Here is a 15,718-nt window from a genome sequence, read left to right as displayed (position 1 = left end):
AGCAGGACTGAAGCAGCTTAGAAACTGCTCAAACAGGTGACCATGGGCTTTCAGAGGTTTAGTACATTTACAAGAACTACTGTAGCAGAAAAAAGAGATAGACCGGCCCGGCGTCTGTTTGAGACTGTACTTACGGTACATATGACGGTCTGGAGTCAACTTTTTAAAATAACACTCACGGTCTCTGAGGATGTGTGTACTAACATATTCACTAAAATAAGACTTTTTCTCGTCCATTCTTGAAAAAACAGTCCATTAAAACATGCTAACCAGCATTTACAAGCTACGTGTTTCAGATGTTTTGCCTCCAGCTAAGCCCCGCCCACCCGGATGTTTACAATCTGTGAAGGGGTCTATTGTGGTCGCTGTTCATTTGCTGTTCTCAAACAGGAACAGCCTAAAAACCTCACTGCAATCTAAAAATAATCCATAATCACAAAATCTATTGAGCATGATAATGAGGCTAAAGGTCTCCAGCCCCGCCAGGCGGCAATGATCTTAACTAAGCAGAAAAGGAAACACAACTGCTGGCCTGAGTCCACTCTCTGACAGCAGCTGTGTGTTGGCTCTGCTGTCATCATCATCATTAGAAGCTGAACTCCACATCCATCAGCTTCAGCTTCACTTCACCACTTTCAGCTTTATCACTTTTATCTCCTCTTTCTCAGCTGCATCTTGTTGTTGGTCAGTCTCAGCCGTCATCCTTCAGCGCCAGCGCTTGCTCGCCACATTCAAGATAGACTTTGTTGAATTTCAGTTTGTCACCCTCGGCTCTCGTTTGTCAGACACGGTTATCCATCACTCTCACCTCTCCCTCTGTCAGCCTCTGCTGTGCTGTGTCATTTTACACATCAAGACATTTAGTCTCCAGTGCCATCCATCATTACTTCACATGCTGGCAACTCAGATCCAGACAGTTAGACCTGTGATCTGCTTCAACCTTAGAGTCTCGTTCATGGAGCTTTTGGGTAGTGGACTTGGTCTACGATGTTGTGGAGATTTCTGAAAGGATTTGTTGAGAAGATTCAAATGAATTGGAGTGTGGTTCATATATCTTGCACACTCACAGACGGGGCTGGAGGCATCGTTTTCTCAGGTTGTCTTTCCATCCATCCTGTTCTTTTTAAAGGGACAACGAGGAGTTTTGGAAAAGCGAAGCGTTTTCACACTACATTTATGAGCCTCCGTGCACCGTGAAATTCTTTGACTGGCGCAAGACAGACTCATGTTTTCATTCATCAAGAATTAAAGTCAGAGGTTGGAAGACGATCAGATACCGTCGTAGTTCCGACCATAAACGGCGATTCGGCGGCGTTATTCTCATGACTCGCCACGAAACCGAAAGTAAGGAAACGCTGGTCGGCTCGCCCAGCATTTCCACCACCACTAATAATAACAAAATAACGATAGAGACAAAACAATATATTTATCGAAAACGAGCCCATTAACAAGTGTGGGTAGCGTAGATTCATCCACATTAATATGAGACTTTTTTATAACCAAATAAAACTCCTCGTTGTCCCTTTAACACAAAATTTTCGTAACAACTTGAGTGAACATCTTCAAATTTGGTACAAATTTGGTATTAAATGACTCAGGGAGGAACTGATTTATGTTTTTTGTGGCAGTGATTAAAGGTCAAAGGTCACACCAGCTTCACAAAACATGAGTTTACCCTCTTGAATGTAATAATTTCAAAACCAACTTAAGGGAATTTGTTCTGTTCATGTTCTGCAGTATTTGAGGAATGCTTTGTGAGTTCATGTTTGGCTCAAACTGGCCCTTAAACTGATTGGAACACATTGGTGAATGGTCAAGGTCAGTGTGACCTCACAAAACATGTTTATGGCTTCAACTCACAAAATCATATTCATTTAATTTTAATATGACACGATTTAACCCAAATATCTACAAGAATGAAATGAAGTGATGATATTTTATATCCAAATGGTCAAAGGTCGACCTCATTATGACATCATAATGTCCTGTGACCCTCTGGCCATTATTCAATGCTGAAACTGTGACCATATCTCCTGTAACTTTACAAGGTAACATGTTCATCCAACTCTTGTCTACAGTGTTAATGGGATTACAGTGTTTTTGGTAAATGTTTGTGTTTGAGGAGCTAAGACCTTGGGAGTTGATCACTTCATTTCTGACAGTTTCTATGATGACAGAGCATCGGTAAACATCTGAATTGCTCATCACACTTGACGAGGAAGACATCGTGATTACGCTACTTAAGATGAAATGGTGCAAAACCTGAGTCACTGTCAGATGTTTTCCAACCATTAACACAATCACTTCGGTGAAAGAACACACCTGATTGGAGCTCAGCGGGCTCATCAGGTGAGGTTGTCATACCACATTAAATTGGGGGTAAACACGTTTTCAAGCGCGGTTTATTTCTAGTTGAGGAGAGAAAGAGAAAGAGAAAGAGAGAGTCTAAGGAAGAAGTTGGTGTGGTTTCTCATGCTGAGGCACAGCTGGTCTAAACGCTCACATTTGTTGGACATCACAAATGCAAATCACACGTCAGGTTTCTTGTTTTGTCTGTTTGTCTGAACAAGAGAGGTGTGAAAGTGTTGAGGTTGGGAAAGATCAAACACACAGATTTAGCCGTGGTTGCCCGCTCCATCCAAAATGGCTGCCACATTTCCACCCTTGATTATCAATGCGGTGCTGTCAAGTAAAGATTTTTAACTGAAATGGCTTCTGTTACTCAGTGAAGGAACATTTAGTTTGTATATGCGGTGCTGAGGATGAACAGGCACGTGTCTTTGTTTATTAAGTGGTGGGAAATAACAACAATTTTGATGACTGAATAATTAAAGTAATTTATGCCATCTTTTCTGCCCCAGACTGAATAATTACCCAGCTAATGGAAAAGAAAATGCTGATAAGCCACTGGTCAAAAAATCTGCTAACACTCACTAACATGAGACTTTTAAAGGCAATGGAAAAAGGTTAAATTGACATTCACATCCTAAGCCTTAATTAACTTCACGACATCAACAAATAAAGATTGAAATATATGTGATTGCATCTGACCCCGAGAAAATGTGGCAACGGCCAGCTGTCGAATCTAATCTATCTCCAAATCGCTGACTTCCTTGCTCGAGATTGTTTTGTTTGAATCTTATCTTATATTCAACAAAAACAGAGTGGAGAAAAAGCTGGTTTTAAGTCGCAAACATTGGCTCCAAAACCATCACATCCACACAGCACAAAACATGGGAGGCTTCTGACTGGTCACATATCTGTGTGTGGCCAGTGAAACAAAAACCTTTTGATAAGAAAAGGGTTAGAATAAAGAGTCTCAGAGGGCCTGTAGGTTGCAGCAGCTCTAGCATTTAGCATTTGGTTATTTGATGGTGTTGATCTCTCCTCCACTGCAGAGAGAGGAGGAGATGCAGGGCTGAAAGGTCAGAGGGCACAGAGAGCGGCGGCTGAACGGTGAGCAAACAGATTGAGAGCTAAATGAGAAGGTACGGGAGAAAATGAGAGGGAAAGGGTCGGGGAGGGGGCAGTGAGAAGAAAGATATGAGGGTGAGGAGGGGAGGAGAGGGGAGGGGAAGGGAGGGGAGGGGGGCTGGAAGAAAAGAAATGGAGGGAGCATGAAAGGGAAAGGGTGGAGGAGGGCTGCCAGCGCCGGTGGCCTTTCTGAAAGGTTAGTGGCCTGGCCGGAGGGGGAGACGGTGAATGGCAGCCACTCTGCAGGGAGGAGAGGAGAGGAGAGGAGGAGGGCTGTGGCCAGGCAGGCTGCATGGCCGCCACACACACACACACACACACACACACACACACACACACACACACACACACACACACACACACACACACACACACACACACACAGAGTCATCTGACCACAGGGCGGCTTTTTCACATGGCATTTAAGCAAAGCACGTTTGTCCACACTGAGGACTAATGACATTAAACATTACCTGACATTTCACATGGACAGAATTAGCTGAGCTATTGTTTAAAGATGCTATGTTTTGCATGTGCATGTGTGCGTGTGCGCGTCAAACCTGCACTGCGTCATTAGTAACGGTGTGTGCAGAGAGATTTTTGCTCCACCATTTAGATGTTGAGCTTTTGAAATGTGTGTTGCATGCTGTGACGTACAGCAGGAGAAGCTTTTAAACTTTGAAAATCCCATCGACACAATAGACAGACCTGCTCATCTTTTACTTTAAAGGGATAGTTCACCCAAAATTGAAATTGCACTCATTATCTACTCACCCTCATGTCGACTAAGAGCTGGGAGAAGTTTCAGAGTCCTCCGTGGCTGCTAGGAGTTACAGGGGGTCTCGGCGTAGCAGTGCATGTCCATATAACGGTTGCAAATGGATACCAACTGTCTTCGTAACAAAAAGACACACCAAAAAACATCCAAATACCTCCATGCTGCTCGTATGTAATGTCCGTCTTGTATTGAAGCCCCAAAATGCGAAATTGTTCCGAAAAAAATGAAACAAGTCTATTTTTCAAGCTTGTTTGTAGCGGAAGCTCCTCTTCCCAGTTCATCCAAATTTGACGAACCGGGAAGAGGAGCTTCGAGAAGCTTCCGCTTCTTATTACATTTTTTTCTCATTTTACATTTACTCATCCACTCATTTGTCAGACATTTTTAATCTAAATCCACTTATAAGTGAGGGACAACTCTCAGTGCGTACGGGGCTGAAAGGGCGACATCCTCATCTGTTGACACCATCTAATGGCTTTGACATTTCCACTGTTACTCATGTTAATATGGATTTCCAGGGTATTTTAGCATATTATATTGTCCAAGTCTCTGCATCTTACATGGCTGCTCTTAAAGTCTCTAACTACAGAGTACAAGTAGGATTGGAAAGACCTTTTTACTGTGGATTGAAAAGTCCTCCAAAAAAATCTGCCTTTAACACAACTGATTTGCTTTGCTCAATGTGTGATGGAGAAAATGGCGTAGGAATTATATTCACTTGCGTTTCCTTGCCAATATAGGGCGTGTGACATTCTGGCAGTGTGAGGTCAGTGACAGCATTCAAGAGAGAGAAACGTGTTCAATGTTAAATTGCAGCTCAGTATTTGAGGAATTCACCTTTTTAACAGACTTTTGCCTTCACCACAGCTGTTACTGAGTCTTAACCATATTACAGTCGTTTTAGCCAGTTAAGCCAGTGTGCAGATATTGTAGAAATTTAGAAAAAAGAAACAGTACTTAAGCATAATGTAGTCCAGCATTTTGTGGGACATTACAGCACCATATCTATATAGAGAGAGATATATATAGATATAGATATAGAAAGGTCAAAGATGTGCTTGAGGTCACTGTGAAACTTCAGCAACTTCTGGCAAGTTTATTTCCACACAGTGAAATATCCAGTCCATCCCATCCTCTGGTCACAATACCTATTAAAAAGTTAATATAATGAGACCAGAACTGCTGCGGCTCTCTCAAGTACAAACACATCAGATCTGAGTAATTCTGAGCCTGAGGGCTAAAATGCATTTGAAGCTTCATTTAATACCTGTGAAATTAAAAATGGAGGGACATTTTACTTTTTTTTTTTTACTTTCAACACGTTCACTTTCTCCTTACTTTCTTGTGAATAGACCACTTCGGTCATTGTTACCCTCCTTCGCCCACTCCTTCACTCCCTCCTCACATCCATCATGGACGTGCTGGTCTCCTCAGCAGGATGTGGCTCTGAACTGGCTCTGCTCCCTTTGTTTATTCTATTTATCGGCTGGTTTTTCTGTCTTGGCCCTCCTCGTCTTCAGTTTACGTCTCACCTCCTACCTCCTCTTTCTCCCTTTCTGCTTCACTGTGCCTCTTCAGTTTCTTCTCTCTCTTTTATTACCCTCCTGAATTTGGTCGGAGTTGCTGGCTGGTGCAGGGACTTGGGAGTGTTAGACTGCTGACAACAATGGCACATGGTGATGAACGGGGCCAGAGTTTATGAATTAACAAAGAAAAGTGGATTTCAGAGGTGTCTGGTTTGATCATATTTTTGGTGACACATTCATGTTGGATTAATGTGCAAAAATATGACTCGTGAGAATGGAACCTCTCTTTCCTGCATCAATGTCTTTGGTGAACCACCTCAACATCCTCCTACATGGACTTTCACGCTTCGCAGCACTTCTCCCTCTGCTCCTGTCATAACTACTATTTCCACTAGGTGTCATCTTAATTATCATTGGTCCAATTAGCTGCTGAACAAACTACCTACATGTATGGTCTTGTTTTTTTTAACTCGTGGACAGTATCCTCTATAATTATAGTACTATAGCTTTCAGTCCACCATTGTTTGGCTCCACTGTAAACAAGAAGACATGCTCCTCTGGTTTAATTCTAAGATTCCCCGGAAGTGTTTAAAAAATCAACCAGGACAGAAAGAATAGCGACTTTCATTAGTTAGAAAGAGAGTCCCTATTGAAATACAATGCTGTAACATGATGTTGAGTATATTATAGAGAATCATATAGCCTCCTTCAATACTAATAATGCTACACCAGTTTCCTCAGCTTCTCCCAGACAAGAATGTGATCTCCTTCGTCTCAGCTCAGCCTCAGAAAGAAAGCAAATAAAAGTCAAACTGCCCCTTTAATCCCTTCATTAAAAGGTTAGGATGATAAGAATAAGCCACAGATAGCTGCTCTCGGTTTGTGTTTTGTTTTTGTAGTTTTTTCCGCCTGGTGAATGAGGAGAGGTCAGGCAGGGGATATGAGCCGTTCACAGTATCCATCACATCACTTGTCTTATAAACTCCCACAGTCAGGGATCAGCTGTGCACTGGAGGTGATCATCACCATCCATATTTAAAGCGATATTTTAAAAATCACAGTTTTATCAGATGTTAAACGACTACATCAAGCATTTCACTTTCCCCCGCCACCCATGTTTTAGTATCTGCCCGGGGTTTATGGGATGAATGAACAGAATCAATGAACCTGCGCCTTTGATGGCTCAAGGTGACTCAGCCAATCTTGTCTGTGTGGTGGAGCTGTGTGGGAGAGGAGGAGGAGGAGGAGGAGGAGGAGGCAGCAGCAACAGCAGCAGCAGCGATGTGACTGAAGTTTGAATTGTCTCGGGCAATCGGCTCGGTCCACTTCCTCGACGCCCAGCTGTGATTTGTCTCTCTGTGTACCTGAAACTGCGCGTAATGATGCCGCCGGTTTTTCCAAATGCCGCTTTAAGTCAGAGATGAAAGCTGCCGTGATGGTTTATTCACCGGCTTGTCATTTTTTTGTATGATTCGCTGCCGTGCTGTCTTGTTATTGGAAGCCTCTGTTTCCTTCAACTTCACTCATGTTTCACTTTTTGAATAAGAAAAAAAACACACACGAGCTGCAGTATCACAAGGATGTGACTGATGTTCTTTATTATTTGGAGTCAAAAGTGCGTGTGTGCGCTTGACACAGAGGGAGAATAATGGGGAGTGCGCTGGTAGATTGAGTTTTCTCTCGTTTGTGTCTATCCACCCTCCGGCTGTAGTGTTGTAGTGTGTAGGACGGAGCAGTCCCAGGCATGGTGCTGCACAGCTGGCTGCGTTTGAGCCAAGAGAAGCCCCTTTACCCCTCCCTCCATCCCTCACTCCCCCTACAGCTTCTGCACATCTGGCATCCCCAGATGTGGGTGTGAAAACAGTGTACACACTCAGCCTCCATCTGCTGCCAACACATGCTGACCCCCCGAGAGAGCCCGCCGAGTTTATTTAAGGATTCTCACTCAGGTGTCAGAGCGAGGTCTTCCCACCTCGGTGATATTAATATTGCATTATACAGAGGTATTTCTGTGATTTAGTATATTCTCCTATGATATGAACAGAGTGGACAAAATAATAGAAACCCCTACCTGTATAATCCAGCACATTTCAACAGCCCGGCCTCAAGTTGAAACGACACATCTCAAACAGTTTCAACACAAACTGAATAATGATTGTTATAGGATTTAAAGGGACAACGAGGAGTTTCTATTTGGTTATTTAAAAAAGTCTCATATTAATGTGGATGAATCTCCGCTACCCACACTTGTTAATGGGCCCATTTTCGATAAATATATCATTTTGTCTCTATCGTTATTTTGTTATTATTAGTGGTGGTGGAAATGCTGGTCGAGCCGACCAGCGTTTCCTTACTTTCGGTTTCGTGGCGAGTCATGAGAATAACGCCGCCGAATCGCCGTTTATGGTCGGAACTACGACGGTATGTGATCGTCTTTGAACCTCTGACTTTGATTCTTGATGAATGAAAACATGAGTCTGTCTTGCGCCGGTCAAAGAATTTCACGGTGCGGAGGCTCATAAATGTAGTGTGAAAACACTTCGCTTTTCCAAAACTCCTCGTTGTCCCTTTAATGTATTGTTGTTGTGGCATGACACTGCATCAGTTTGGGCAAAGTGCTCCTAAACTGCCAACTGAGTGCAGATGCTGTGCATGTGCAATCAGAGGAGCATAGAAACTGGAGATGATCCAACTTTTCTGCTGCAGCTTTATTCTAACTATTTGACAGTTTTGTGATTGAATATTGTTGTGAAGCGAGTGGGGCGTAAAAAAAAAAAAAAAAAAAAAAACTGAAAGTGGAAATTATGCAGCTGGTTCAACAAGAAGCTTGATTGGCTTGACACGCACAATGGAGGTTTCCAAATCAAGCCCAGAGTTTGACACTGGAGGGGCTGACATGGAGAAGATCAGCCTGGGAACAACAACATGCTGACACTGCTGGAACTGAAGCAGCGGGGAATCCACAGTGTGTGTGGAGGCTTTCTCACTTCATTCATGCTGTGTGTGTGCTCTCTTTCAGCGCCCCGCTGTGACGCTCGCTTCCTCACAACTCTTATCTTTATTTTTTTGTTGGCTTGTAGCAACATCAAAACCTTTCTCACTGCTTTATTTGAATTGTTGATGCATGAGAAGAAACCATCTCGGTGTAGTTTTACGTCTCCTCTCTCAGGCTTCTCTCTTATCTGGAGCTCTAACAACAGCCAATCAGAGGAGTGGATCTGGGCCACTTCTGATTGGCTGACTCTTTCCGGAGTTTTATAAAAAAGAAAAAAGAAACATTTCAGGTTAACACTCAGAGAAACCGAATGTAAAAGGCTGTTTGGGTCCAAGTGGGTGGGGCTTGGTGACTGCTTTGTTGTGACATCACAAAGTTACAGAAGTCCTAACAGCTGGTTTTAAGGTTTAGTTTCTGAATACAGGCTGTGTGCATTTTTTTGTGGATTGAGGCTTTGATTCTTTCACAGTATTGATATAGAACCTAGACCTACTTTATAATCAAAAAAGATATATATTTTTTTAATCTTTATTTTTGGGCCCTCTAAGAAAACCTTCTAACACTCTTTCATCCAATTTTTTCACTGCTTCAACCCTATTTTATTGTAAATATATCCTAATGTTTGCTTTAAAGCAGAGCGCTTTGTGGTACATGCTACACATGAATAATTTTATGATAAAGTTTACTTTTGATTTTGTATGATTAATTAAAAGCAGCCCACAGTCTGGACTGGATCAGAAGATACAGCGTTCTGCTTCTTACTGCTCCCAGTTGGTTAATTTGAAAAAGCTGCTGCAGAAATATGTGTTAAATGTGTGGAGCTATGCACACAGTGAAATTAATTAATTTGCTTGTGGCAGCCATTTTCTTTTTGAATGCAATCACGTAATTGTGTTTATAATTCATAAATCAAAGACTTGAATCAGACTAAAAGGCCACATTTGTAATTAAGTGTAAAAAAAACACTCCAGGCTTATTTTTTCATCTAAACCCAAGAAGACAGACAGTTTGTGTGTTCGTGTTCGTGTGTGTGCGTGTGTGCGTGCGTGTGTGTGTGTGTGTGCATTCCAAAGTTTCTTCCAAACTTCATTATCATTGTCTCATGGTGTTTTGAGGGTGGATAACAGAACCTGTTTTGTAAGAGTGAAGGAGGTAAAGCAGTCAGCAGTTTTCTTGCGAGGCAGCATGTGACTGAGAGAGAAACAGCAGAGGAGAGAGGAAGGGAAGAAGGAGACACTGTGGAGGGAAAGACAGAGGAGGCGAGAGGGGGAAACAAGTAGTGAGAGGAGATGAGGGGAGGGAGGGATGGAAGGGTGGGGAAGAACATGAGAAAAATTCTGAAAGTGTGAATTAAAGGGGAAAAAATAACATTAAAATGAAGAAAGTCCAGAAAAACAATAGACGAGTCTTAACTTGTGTCAGCAAAATAATTGAAGGACTCTTTCTATGCTTCTGTGTTTTTCTGTGTTAATTAACTGATATTGATATGCTATATTTATTAGAATATTAATAACATTTTAAGAGCTGGCCAATCAGAGCTCTTGCTGCAGCTCTTTGCTGAGACCTTGAAATATTTATACTATCTATATACTATTATAAATCAAGTGTAGTTGAATTTGACTAATTCCAGTATTATTTTATTAATTTACCATGTAAAGACAGAATGAGGAGATATGATATTCATCAGTGATAGCTAAATGTAGTAGTTTTGTTTTAACAGTACAATATTTAGAGATTTTTCCTATTTTTTCAGTTCAGCTACTTTTTTCCTCACAATTAAGAAGTTTTGAAAATTCATCTTTGTATTTTCCCTCAGAGCTTTTATTAATATATAACAGCATGCCTAGAAGTGTGAGAAGAGGTGAAGAAAGAGCTGAAAGGAGGTGATGAAGGAAGAAAAACAAGAGACAAAGAGAAAAGAGGAGGAATGGCTGCAGGAAGCGGCACAGAGGCAGAGCGAGAGAGAGAGAGAGAGAGAGAGAGAGAGAGAGAGAGAGAGAGAGAGAGAGAGAGAGAGAGAGAGAGAGAGAGAGAGAGAGAGAGAGAGAGAGAGAGAGAGAGAGAGAGAGAGAGAGAGAGAGAGTGTTGTGCTGCTGTAGTCTCTCTCTCTCTCTCCAGTCTGCTGATGGCTGGTCTGGATACAGTTCTTTGGAGGATTTTCTCTGGGTTCTTTTATTTTGGAAGGTGACAGCAGATGCCTGTCACCTGCAACAACTTCCGTTCTTTCCTCTAAATCCTATTGGACATCATGCTGAAGTTTAGCACCACCCACTGCTCCAGGTGTGTCAGGTGTGTGAAGTGAGTGTGTTTCTAGTGAGTGTGACTCTGAGCTGCAGTGCTGATCGTTTACACACATCTGATTTAGTTTTTTAAAGGCTTAAGATGCAGATGTTGTGTTTTTCCAGCTGATTTTATTTGGATTTAAAGTGTGTCTCCACCGATTTAATGCTCTGTCTCTCCCTCTCCCGTCTCCCTCTCTGTCTTCTCCCTGCAGTCACAATGAGCGGAAGGTGACCTGTAAGCACCCGGTGTCAGGCGTCCCCTCCCAAGACAACTGCATCTTTGTGGTGAATGAACAGTAAGTCTCTCTGCATGTGTGACACACCCGGCTGCGCAGCGTTGTGTGCTTCTGATTCCTGCACTGATTTGAAAGGTCAAAGCAAACTCTTCGCCGCCTGTTGCAGCTGCCCCGTGCAGCTGTGGCACTGGCAGCGTGTGAATGTAGCTGCATGAGGGATCATCTGCAGGGACAGATGAGGCCTGTGATTTTATTATGTACCCAGAAAAAAACTGAACCAGGTCTTGAGTCCAGCATTAAGTGGTTCTTTATTAGGATTCAAATTTCCCCTTTAATAAACCTCAGGTACACGCTGTCTAGGTCAGCCATTTCATTCATCATTTTTTAATGATAATAATCTTATCATCTAATATTATATAATATGTGATTATAATGTTCAGTTCAGTATGCCATGCTAAGTCCCAATTACTTAAAGGGATAGTTCAACATTTTGGCAAATTGGCCCATTGCCATAATCCCTATAGTTATAGCAGTAGGTTTGTTACCTTTAATTTTCGTTGCAAGCTATTTTTAGAACGGCGGAGCAGAGCCGTGAGCTGCTCAGAGCTACGCTACGGAGGCTCGTGGGATTTCTTGGTTTCCCTCATCAAACTCATCAAATACAATGAAATGCCGAGACTGCTTGCCCGAAAAAACTGCCCTCGGCGGGAACACACATCAGCTGTTTTGCATGAATTTACCTCTAAAACAACTCTGTCTAACGTTGTGTTATTATCTCATAGCGTGGTGAATGTGCAGGTCACAACGTGTCCACCAGAGCGTTTTGGAGTTGTTGGATTGTGTATTTGATGAGATTGATGAGGGAAACCAAGAAATCCCATCAGCCTCTGTAGCGTAGCTCTGAGCAGCTCACGGCTCTGCTCCACCGTTCTAAAAATAGCTTGCACCGACAATTAAAGGTAATGAACTATAGGGATTATGGCAATGGGCCAATTTGCCAAAATGTTGAACTATCCCTTTAATTAGCATTGTGTTTCAATTGGTACCTGATGATCCCATATTGATGCCTTGCAGCCTGCACTGTCTGGCAGATAACACAAACACACACACACACACACGGCAGCTTCATTCAGCTCATCCGTCTGAACGTCACTTTCAGCTCTGACAAGCGTCTTTGTTGACACTGAAAATGATGAAACAAAAGGACAAAAAACTAGAGGACGAATAGATGTAAAATAAAAAAAATAAAAACACGAGTGAATGAATGAGAGGATTTGTGTTTTAGAAATGAAGGAGAGAGCGTGGCGTGACTGTTGTGGCACTGATGGTACATTATACTGAACAAGTGAGCAGTTAAAGTACTTGTTATTGTGGCCTTGTCGCTTCATTCTGCCATTATAGACCCTGACTGTCATTAGAGACTGGATAATGGATTTAATAACAGTCCATCATACAATCAGACACAAGGTAGTTCTAATGTGACTGAGTGAGTGATAAAGTAGTTTTTTCTGCTTCAGTGTGTGTGTATCTGTGCTGTAAGTCACGTTCAGGCTCATGACTGTTCTCTCCACATGTGATGAGGCAACAGACAGTGTTGTGTGCTCCACAGCTGCGATGCCTTTCACACAGCGTCAGTGTGCCGAGCCACAGTCCACCCTCTGTCGTCCACAGTGCTACACATCCTAACCACACACAGTCATCAGGGTAGAATCTGTTCTGAGTCCTGTGTCTGAGCCCAAACAGAGTCTCCCAGAGCCAGTGGTTGAACCGGCAGCAGAGGATTTGAGGTTGATGTGTAGCTGCTATAAAGTTTGGATATTTTGTCTCATTTTGCACATCCAACAGCTCCGTGTCTGTTTTTCTCTTTTCATCACCTCTCTTCTCTCATGCTGAGCTGTCTGACTGCACACCTTCACAGTTACATAACTGCACCTCTCTACCTTCCCTCGTTTCAACATCCTCCCTACACCCCGCACCGAGAGATGATAAACATCTCGACAGAGACTAGAAACGCCTGAAATCAGGCACAAAATCTTTGCAAACTGCAAGTTTTAACGAAGATACTGTAGATGTAACGGCGCCTGCTGTAGAATCAAGAGGACAGTGACAACTCCCTCGTGGAGGAAAAGAGCTGCTCGAGCAAATACGCGCGCATTCATTGTTGTGGACGGCGTGTACACATCAGCAGGGGAGTGGACTCATGGAGCCGAAGCCTTGGATGAGCAAAGCGAGGGTCACACACAGAGAAAAGCTTCACACAGTTGTTTCCAGCTGCTGGATACAGTGCTGCAGGAGTCAGTGTGAATTAAACTGTAGATCACAAAATGCAATGCAGAGCGGTGCTGCATGTCTGGACAGGTTTTGGTCCCAGGTGAACTGCAGTAGGGATGGAGAGAGAACAGAAGGTGTGATGGAGCTGAGAACTTGTAGCCAAATACAGAACACAGGGGTTGGATAAGACTGTTATAAATACAGTATGTATTCCTACAGTTTCACATCTCATTGCAAGAATGACTTTAGTTTCATTTTGTGCAAAATCTCAGAACCGAATCCTTGCGAAAAATATTGCAGCATTCCAGATAACTATCTGCAACATGGCAGCACAAGCCGTGCAATAAAGAAACGTCCTCCTTTTGTGTTGTAGGAGAATCTGGGTTTATGCCAAATAAACAAACAGCAGCTCCACTGACAGTAGCGATCCGTTCTGTAATGCTGCCGCGTTGTTAGTGTTTTATAGGACAACGTTTTCTCTTTGGGAGAAGACCGTTGTCAGTGTGCTCTGGCAGCGGGAGCAGAGTTGTTATGAAATGAAGTGTTTTGTTGCATTACTGTAGTGCACTTTTTGCCAGAGACATTAGCTGCTGCGCGTCGGTGAGGAGAACTTTGTGAGTAGTTTCATAAAGTGCAGAGAAATGTGTGCCCCACTTTCTTTACTGTACTCTGGAGGGTTAGGCTGAAACACCTGCTGGGTGACCTGACTGAGACACACTACTGTAATTAATGATAATAAACTACACCGCAACAAGTCCTCCAACTGATCAGCCCCAAAATATTATTGGTCAGCTCCTTCCTGACTTTCACAAGCCACTTTTCCATTAAGATTTATACACTTAATTAAAACAGAGGTCTTGTTTTTATTAAAGGAGACATATTCTGCCCCATTTCCCACAAATTAAAATAGCTCCCAAGTGTCTTAAAGACATGTCTGTGACATGCTTTGGTCAAAATCCCCCAAGGATCAAACATCACAGCTCTTTTCATCCTCTCAAAACAGCCCTGTTCAGAACGGCTGATTTCAGTGTCTGTCCCTTTAAATGCAAATGAACCACAGCTTGCACCGCCTCATCTACCGGTCCCAGGTAGGGGTGGTTTTTTTTTTTGTTTGTTTTGTTTTTTATTGAACACATTTTCAAAACCAACAAGGTATACGTTCCTGTGTAACAGCACATCAACAGGTACAAAGGGACAGTACAATAATACAGTAATTTATAAAATATAGCTTGAAAATAATAAAATAATAATACTAGTAGTAAAATGAATAAATAAATAAAAATAAGTCAGAGATGGTTACAAGGATGAAAAATACGATAAGATACATAAAATAAAATGATAATAATAATAATAATTAAAAAAAGAAATGAATCATTAATAAAGGGTTAGTCAGAGGTTTCGGGGAAATATTTTTCATAATTGTCCAGTAATCTATTGTTTTTTTTGTTATTGATCAAATAGAGAGATTTAAACAGAGAATTTAGTTCAAGTAAAAAAGGAGTGAATTTAGGTACAGAATTAGCGAATTTTTGTTTGTGAATAAAGAATTTTGCGTAAATGGCGATAAAATTCATCAGGTGTTCAAGAGCGCGATCTTCTGGATGAACGTAGTAACAAATGATATCTTTAAAGGTAAGGGAGCACCGGAGCAGACAGAATTAGCAGCACCAAAAAAATGAGATCCAAGATCACACCAAAACTTCCTCGACACGTCACAATGAAAAAACAAATGCGAAGAAGTTTCTACATTGCTATTACAAAAAGTGCAGGAGTCATTCACATCTGTACATTTTGCAATAATAGAGTTCCAGGTAGGGGTGGTATTATGCAAATTTGAATCCTAGTAACATCACTGGAAGACAACTGAGGGACTTCAACTTAGGGAGCCTGAACATTATAGATTTTTTTTTGTCAATTCTCACGTTCTGGGGGCCGGAAAGCAAGACAAACACCCAAATATACTGTATGTTAAAGAGCCTTCAAAAAGGGATATTTCCATAATATGTCCACTTTAGAGATCTGGAGACAAGGTCAAGAAACACAAGCTGACCAGACCTCAGAGAGAAAGAGAAAAACTTTATTAGGAAGTGTGAAATGATCACCATCTGTTATGTCTCAGCTTGGACCGTCTTAGTGGACGTCTGGACCAGGTGGAA

General features: G+C 42.1%; 1 protein-coding gene across 1 annotated transcript in view; it reads left to right on the top strand.

The window, feature by feature from the left end:
• Positions 1-15,718, top strand: part of LOC311006879 (pleckstrin homology domain-containing family A member 5-like) — a 257,951-nt gene that overhangs the window by 160,232 nt on the left and 82,001 nt on the right. Inside the window, 1 exon segment of the mRNA XM_083999886.1 lies at positions 11,268-11,351. Within this exon segment, the coding sequence (XP_083856012.1) occupies positions 11,268-11,351 (84 nt within the window).

The sequence above is a fragment of the Trachurus trachurus genome (genome assembly GCF_905171665.1).
Source record: "Trachurus trachurus genome assembly, chromosome: 23".
Taxonomy (NCBI): Eukaryota; Metazoa; Chordata; class Actinopteri; order Carangiformes; family Carangidae; genus Trachurus; species Trachurus trachurus.
Note: the sequence above shows the minus strand (reverse complement) of the source record. Positions and strands in the feature narration are given on the sequence as shown.